Here is an 8,894-nt window from a genome sequence, read left to right as displayed (position 1 = left end):
AGGATTTCCTAAATCTAAGGTGAGTATTTTGGTGACCTTTGAGAGAATTGGGCTGAAGCAATATTCAGAATTCTCATTCATCAAAAGTGTCTACAAGAGTGAAGGTTTCAAGCATATAAAGCCACGGATCAAGGAGTTTTTAGAGCCAACCCATGTGCACTCAAAGTGGCGCCAATTTTGAATTCAAATTGGACGTCCACTTACTCTATGCCATGTGCAGCCCTCCCTTCTAGAATCCTAATTACATTTAGAGGTAATTTAGGGTTCATTTGAGTGTACACATGTGCAGCCACCTTTGGCACAAAACATGTGACTCAAATGAAACTCTAATTACTCCTAAATGTAATTAACATTCTATGATTCATGCTTTAATACTTCATCCTTCTAAATTCCTATTCTAATGGCCCAAATACAATGGCCAAACAAATACAATGGAAAGGAAAAATTACAAGAATGAAAATGAGCCCAATATTGGGTACTAAAAGCCCAAAGGCCCTTGAAGTCCAAAACTAGGCCCAATAAGCCTATAGCCTAAAAATGCTATCCTAAATGGTCCAAAATACAAAACCCAAAATATAGAAAACCTATACTAATATGATATATATACAAGACATAAGGAAAATAGCTAAAACAAGATATGGCCCATGAGAAGCTTAACTTGGGCCTTCCAAGCCCATTGGGCCTTGACTGGCCCAAACCTTCATGTCTAGCCCATTCCTCTTGACTCCTTTAGTGTGCCACCCCTTGCCTTCCTAGGCATGATTCCATCATTCCCTCCCTCTTGAAAAGGATTTGTCCTCAAATCACGAGAATCCATATGATAAGAATCAGCACCTACATGCACAACATACAATGTATAAGAGGTGAAATGTTCATGTGAAGAAAATGGATTGTGGATCCTAAGAGGAATCCTTTTATCTAGTCTAACAAAGACAACTAAACTATTGAAATTAAATTCCCTAAAAGTAGAAATAGGATCCTCTTCTAAGCATAACCTAGAATGAAATCCTAAAAATGTAGTAACACTAAGACTAATACAATGAAAAGAATGATTCTTAAAAATTAAAACATCTTGCCTAAAGTACCCTAAATGGTAACCTAGGCTTTTCCTAGAATATAAAGAAAAGACTACTAGAAAACTTCTCAAACAATTTTGGATTTGATTGCTTATTAGATACTCATAATCATATAAACTATATTTGTCTCGTAGGGAAGGAATCAAATTAAGTTCAAAGGAGTAAGAACTTCCCATAGGATCAAACATAGAATATAGATAATTACAATTTGTATCCATCAAACAATGTAAACCAAAAATTGGGTGTTTTATTAAAACCACTAAAAAAGGAAGAATCTTAAAAACAAAAATACTTTCTTCCTTGTGCACCTCCAAGGAAGTAGTATAAGAAGTAAAACTAGAAATAGTCAACTTCTTCTTCACTATATCTTGAAGTTGAAAAATTCTTTATTTGAAAATTGTATTTTTCCTCATTCTCCGTTTCAAGATTAGTGGCAGCATTAGGATGAGAGTTAAGACTTTTATGAACAAAGAGAGTACGTTTCAATGCTTGTTTGGTGATAAAATAACTCTCCTTGGTCACAAATTCTTTAAAAGAGACCCCTTCATCCTCACTCTTTCCTAATAATTTATTTTCTTTTCTTTCTTTCTTTCTTTTTCTTTTCATTTGTTTTGATCCTCAAACACTTGAGTGGTGTTAAAGGATTAAAAACAATTTCTTTATCTTTATGAATGAAGGATATTTTGTTAGTAAGGCCATCATGTATAGTATGTTTGTCAAATTGCCATGGCCTACCTAGCAAAATATGACAAGCTTCTATAGGGATCACATCACATAAAACTTTATCTTTATAATCCCCTATAGAAAACTTGACCTTCACTTGTTGATTTACCTCCAATTCCTCACCTTCATTGAGCCAATGAAGTTTATATGGTTGAGGGTGAGGAATGGTGGTAAGAGCTAACTTGTTAACCAACCTTGTACTACAACAATTAGAACATGATCCACTATCAACAATGAGAGAACAAGGTCTTTTAGAAACTAAACATCTTATGTGAAAGATGTTCTCTCTTTGTGATAATGAAGTGGGACAAGGTTGGCTTCCAAGAAGCCTTTTGACCATAAGAAGATCACCATCAACAGGATAAAGTTGTTCTAATTCATGGTCACTAGTTTCCTCTTCACTTTCACTAGAAGAGGAAGATGATGAGGATTCTTCACTATAAATGTCTTTACCCCTTAAGATCATGGTCTTTTTGGTGGGGCATTGAGAGGTAATGTGGCCTCTTCCTAAACACTTAAAACATTTGATCTCACTCGTCTTTGAACTAGTGTGTGAGGTGACCTTTTTCTTTTCCACATCTTTGTCAAGTTCTTGAGTTTTAGAGGGGTTTTCTTTAACATAATTTTTAAATGAACTTCCCTCCTTCTTGTGCTCTTCCTTGTTATAAGATTTAGAGTTGGTATTTTTAAAGGATTTTCTAAGAAATTGTTGCTCAACCCTTATACAAACTTGGACCAAATCATCAAGGTCCCTATAACCAAGATGGAAGCATCAAGGCTAAAAGAACAAATGATTACTCACTTCAAGGCTAGGAAATGGAATAGGATTTCCTAAATCTAAGGTGAGTATTTCGATGACCTTTGAGAGAATTAGGCTGAAGCAATATTCAGAATTATCATTCATCAAAAGTGTCTACAAGAGTGAAGGTTTCAAGCATATAAAGCCACGGATCAAGGAGTTTTTGGAGCCAACCCATGTGCACTTAAAGTGGCACCAATTTTGAATTCAAATTTGAATTTGAATTCAAATTGGACGTCCACTTACTCTATGCCATGTGCAGCCCTCCCTTCTAGAATCCTAATTGCATTTAGAGGTAATTTAGGGTTCATTTGAGTGTACACATGTGCAGCCACCTTTGGCACAAAACTTGTGACTTAAATGAAACTCTAATTACTCCTAAATGTAATTAACATTCTATGATTCATGCTTTAATACTTAATCCTTCTAAATTCTTATTCTAATAGCCCAAATACAATGGCCAAATAAATAAAATGGAAAGGAAAAATTACAAGAATGAAAATGAGCCCAATATTGGGTACCAAAAGCCCAAAGGCCCATGAAGCCCAAAACTAGACCCAATAAGCCTATAGCCTAAAATGCTATCCTAAATGGTCCAAAATACAAGACCTAAAATATAGAAAACCTATACTAACATGATATATATACAAGACATAAGGAAAATAGCTAAAACAAGATATGGCCCATGAAAAGCTCAACTTGGGCCTTCCAAGCCCATCGAGCCCATTAGGCCTTGACTAGTCCAAACCTTCATGTATAGCCCATTCGTCTTGGCTCCTTTAGTGTGTCACCCCTTGCCTTCCTAGGCATGATTCCATCATGTCGTGTGGGAAAGGATTTTGACTTTTTGATTTGCCTTATTCCAACTATATAGTCCTTATTTGGCTTTAGTGATCTCCTCAATATAATGGGTTTGTTGTCAATATTAAAGCATTCTTATTCTTCCAAATGCTCTAGAGAATGTGAGAGAATAGGGATGTTCTATCAGTAGTTTCCTTGTCATAGAAGTCAAAGATCACTTCTCTAAAAGATTCAACATTTAGCATATGAAAGTTGAAGTGTATCCCAGGTCAATATCCATATGCCACTTATATGGTGGCAATTGAAAAAAAATATGTCAATTTTTCTCAAGGTTTGTCTTATAAAATGGGCAAGACACTAGACATGGTACACCTCTATTATATAGATTAGTACGAGTTGGAATGCAACTTCTAAATGGATGCCATATGAAGTTTTTCACATGTGGGGAAAGGGGGCATTTGTTTTGAACATTTTTTTTCTTGACTCGAGACGTGTTACAGATCACGACAATAGAGAATGCCGACACATTTTATGATGGATCAACACCCGACATAGAATCTTCACTTTCTATGTCGAGTGGTCAACATCTGGCATAGTAGGATACAAAAAATGGTCATGTAGAACTTTAGTACCCATATTCTATGATGGGTATTGACGTTGCCCATCATAGAATATGGAACATTCTACTGTAGATGTAATAATATCCATCATAGAATTTGAGCATTCTATAACAAGTAACACCACACCTATCGTTATAAATAAATATAGGTAAATGTTATTAGCAAGACATGTAATAGATTTTGTCAATAGTGGATATGCTCCTCTATAAATGAAGGATTGCATTATAACTCGAAACAAACTTGTTTGAATGAAATAAATGTTTTCTTCAAAAATGAGTTTCTTCTAATCTTCTCATTCTCTTTGGAAAACTGAAGTATATTGTTTATATTATTACTCTTATAAGAATTTTATGTACCAAGAAAGTTAATAATTTATGATACAGTTTAACGATCCTTTTGTTCTGTGAGAAATATGTAACTAATAAAATCTTGATAATGACATCCACCTAACCTTATCTATGACACCTTATCTTAATAGACATATAATGATCTGACAAGGATTTCTATCTAACATTATCTACACACAATAATAATATCTTTAAACTAAGATTCTCGTACTCTAAAATCATATCTATTATGGATGGCACTTTAATCTGATCTGGTTAAAAATGAAGAGGTATATTCTCTTACTTCTAACCAAACTAAAATCTAATATGAATAATTCATATTCTATCATCTATAAATTTGACTAAGGAGAACACTCATTCCATTCTATGAGTAGTTAACTCATCATGTGTAATTTCTTATTTAGCAAGTTAAATTCTACGCATACATTTCTTGTAGGATATGAAACAAGATAAGAGACCATCTCTAAAGATAAAGACTCTTATCAAAGAGCTCGATGGGTAGCACGGACAAAAAAATTACAATCTTTTTTAATTAAATTTAAAACATACTGTGAATCGAATTCATATAATATAAATGTGAAACCTCCCCACTAATCCTTTATGTTAAATGAGCAGTAGTTCCGCTTTAAGAACTGTAACAAAGTCACAAGTTCCAACAAATCCAGATAACCAATCACAAAAGTCATCTCTCAGAATACCTCCAAAGCCTGCTGCTTGAGAGGTTCCATCAGTGTTAATCTTGATAAAAGGCTGAGTTGGAGATTCCCAGCCAATGTGCCTACTATTTTCTGATGAGGTGTAAATTAGAAATCCACTTGAATGCTTGATTGCAAAGTATTATTTTGGTTAACAACACTCCGTATGTTCCAAACACTCTCATTGAAAACTGCATCATCTTTTCTTTCCATAAAAGGAAGTTGTTATTCGAGCCTTCCATGTTGGTCACCAACCACTGTCCCCAATTCGCACCTTGGAATTGTTGACCCTAATCCAACTGCAGCTGCTGCCACACTTGTTTAGATAAAGGCCAGTCACATAACATGTACCAAATCTTCATTCCTATAGCCACACTTGTGACATGAAGAATCTAAAGAGAGATGCTTATGAACACGAGAGCTATTATATATAAAGTAAGACACAAAGTGTTTTTAAAAAAACATTTATATATAGATAGTAGCAGGGGCAAAACGGGCCAACCTGACTTATTTTGGCCCAGCCCACCATTGACCTGCTAAAAACGGCAAAGCTGGAATGATCTGCTAATGTAAAACGAGCTAAGGATGTTGGCCTGCCCTGTCTAAGGACGGGCTGACAGGTTGGCGGGCCAGCCCGCATACAAAAAAAAAAAAAAATATATATATATATATATATATATATATTTTATGTTCAAATAAAAAATTTTGCTACAAATAAATAAATAATCATATAAAATAAAAAATGCATACATATTGTACATAATATATGTTCAACAAAAATAAATTACAAACTTAGAATAAAATCAAATAGAAATTAGTTCATTTACACCAAAATCAAAATCTCTTAGAATAATATCAAATAGAAATTAATTCACTTACACTAAAATCAGAACCAAATTATAAACTTATAAATTACTTATAAACTAAATTTTTTTATAGCCCACAAAACAAGTTTAAATACAATTAATTAACTTTGAATTTTTATTTTAAAAATATTAGAAACTCTCTTAAAAAAAGTTATCTTTACTTTTTTTCTTAATCATCTTCATTCTCATCTTCTACATCAAAATAAAATAAACAAAAATAATTAAATTTTAAAAATATATATATATATATATATATATATATATATATATGGGCCGGCAGGTTGTGGCAGGTTGACCTACTATTTGGCCCAACAAGTTGGCGAGTTTGACAGGACAAGCATGATAGACCTAGCCTACTAATTTTTTAGGAGTTAACGAACCAACCCGCAAGTCAATTTGCTATCCTTATATAGTAAATGAATAAATTGCACAACTTCTTTTACAGTAAATATCTACCTTATTATCATAAATGATGAGTCGACCACACAAGTAGTGACCAATTAAAAGAACTATACAACTTGGTAGAAATTCAATTTACAATGTAAGAAAAAAGAAAAGAGTTAAACTACATAAACTTTTCACACAAAAGCACAGAACAAGTACAAACCGAAACACAACCCCTTGATCAAACTCCACACGTTGTTGAAATAGAAACTTCTAAGCTTTGCAGCAAACGAAACGTCCAATTCCTTTAGGTGCAACCCCTTCAGCATCCTCCTCATAAATCACCACCTCCTTTTTGTGCTTCTTCTTTGTCTCATCTTTAGGCACCGTGATGGTCAACACCCCATCACACATCGAAGCTTTAACTTCATCAACATTGCAATTCTCAGGCAACCTGAACTCCCTAGAAAACATTCCATTACTCCTCTCTCGGCAATGCCACATCACGTTCTTCTCCTCCTCCTCTTCTTCTTCTTTTCCTCTTCTCTCTGTTTTGATGCAGAGCACTCTGTTTTGCTTCACTTCAAGCTTCACTTCCTCTTTGGTGAGCCCGGGAAGATCGATTTCGAAGACGTGGGTGTCACGAGTCTCCTTCCAATCCATTTGAGTGTCTGAATTTATGGTGAATGAGGCTCGGAAATGATCAAAGGGGTCGTTTTGGTTCAACAACAGGGGTTCGAACAGAGACATTTTCTTTTCTCTGTTTCCTCTGTTTTCGGATATTGAGTTGAATGAACGAGAGGCTTTCAAGTGGTTTTTGTAGGGAGTGTTTGAAACGTGAGGTTTCTTTCGTATTGATTTTCTTGTTTCTATGGTGTGTGGGAAAGTGTGTATATAAAGTGTGCGTAGGTTGAAGTGGCAGGTTCTTGAAAATTCTGGATTTTCATAGAAACAGTGTTGTTGCTTGTTTCAGGGTCAGAGGAGAAATGTCTAGTTGCTGCAAGAAACGTTGGAAATGGAAACTCTAAACTATATTTCTCATCCCTTAATAGTAACTAGTAAAGTTGAAGTACGTGTATCTTTTTTAATAATAAAATAATAATAATTTTAAGAATAACTATATATCAATTATAGTGAGAGAAAATAAAATATAATGAGATTAAAAAAAAGAGATGTATAAAAAGAGAAAAAAATAAAAAAAGATAATTATGTAATTAATAAAACTTTTTTTTACTTATAATAACAATGTAATATATAATTAGTTAATAGAAATTTTTATTTAAAAAATAAAAATTTTATTAAAAATGAAGATAAAAAACAATTGAGTGAGAAATTATCTTGTAGTTTGTGAGCATAGTTCGGGATTTTTCTAGAAAGGAAAAGGAAGAAAAAAGAAATTATTTGGTTCGTCAACGAGGCCTGGAAATGCTATCTCTAGTCCCAAGATTAGGTTTCTGTAACGGGCTTAACTTTTTGATTTTGGGTCAGTGTATTGGACCTTATTTCATTTGAACACAAAAAAAAAAGTTGTTATTCTTTTATAAAATACTTCAATATTTTTAAGATATAAAAGTGTATTTGGATAAATTTTTTTAAAGACACTTCTAAAAAAATGTAAAATAAACTAAAATAAATTTTTCAATAAAATAAAATTAACTTAAATTATAGAAATTCTCTCATATTTGTTTCTCTAAAACATATTTTAAATTTATATAAATTAATTTTAATTTATAAAAAAATTCCCCTAATAATGATAGTACACATAGCGGCCATATTCAATGGATTGTGTAATAGAAACCAAATTGTTTATTCATATAAGACAATTTTTGGTGCCCAACAAGGTTATGCTACCAAATAAAATAGAAAATTGGAAAGCATTTATTTGTGCTTGTATATTAATTATTGAATATAAATCATAAATGAAGCCACTAGTTGCAACCCCACCACTCAGTATGAAAATGAAGCCCCTTGCTGCTTGTTCTTTAACAAGTTGAAGTGGTCAAACAAGATGGACCAAAAAACCATACTGTCAAATACCCCATACTCACGTCTATATTCAGATGTACAACTAATAATGTTTAATATGTATTTTTTTAACTAACAAAATTACAAAGATCATAATAATGTTCAAATTCAAGATATTGTATATGTTATCTCAACTCTACCATTAAGTTGATTCTAATAATTCATAATGTTTAAAACTTGTATGTAATAAGACTGTAAGAGGAATGTTAACATGATTCTCTCTAATAATCTCTCTCTAAAACATTTTATTATTATTATTATTACTTAAAAGGAAGCCTCGGTATATCATACCAATAATAATAGTTACTAGCATTATAAATGAATATATTTGTAGCATATTAATATATTTTCTCCGAATTTAAATATAAGTAAAAAATATATATTCATAAATGAGAACTAAAATATAAGCAAATGTTAACTATTTTATCATATTTAATGATATTTTCTTCAAAATACACTTTATTTTTCTTATATTGTATTTTTAATGTCTTAGTATAAATATAAGAAAAACAAATTAATTGATATTACCAAAATTAAATTACACTAACTATTTTTTTC

The 8,894-nt window shown here is 32.4% G+C and overlaps 1 protein-coding gene across 1 annotated transcript; it reads right to left on the bottom strand.

Annotated features, from left to right (window-relative positions):
* Positions 1-6,420: 6,420 nt before the first annotated feature.
* LOC109792106 (16.9 kDa class I heat shock protein 2) lies at positions 6,421-7,192 on the bottom strand. Its single transcript, XM_020351485.3, has one exon. It carries the CDS (start codon positions 7,059-7,061, stop codon positions 6,585-6,587), a length of 477 nt encoding a protein of 158 aa, XP_020207074.1. The 5' UTR covers positions 7,062-7,192; the 3' UTR covers positions 6,421-6,584.
* Between the last annotated feature and the right edge of the window lie 1,702 nt (positions 7,193-8,894).

The sequence above is a fragment of the Cajanus cajan genome, chromosome 10 (genome assembly GCF_000230855.2).
Source record: "Cajanus cajan strain Asha chromosome 10, NIPB_CcT2T_4, whole genome shotgun sequence".
Taxonomy (NCBI): domain Eukaryota; kingdom Viridiplantae; phylum Streptophyta; class Magnoliopsida; order Fabales; family Fabaceae; genus Cajanus; species Cajanus cajan.
The sequence above is the reverse complement of the archived record's forward strand: the minus strand, read 5'-3'. Positions and strand labels throughout refer to the sequence as shown.

Bases quoted from the DNA above. Each gene is read 5' to 3' on its own strand.
- LOC109792106 (XM_020351485.3), bottom strand. From the start codon at position 7,061: ATGTCTCTGTTCGAACCCCTGTTGTTGAACCAAAACGACCCCTTTGAT.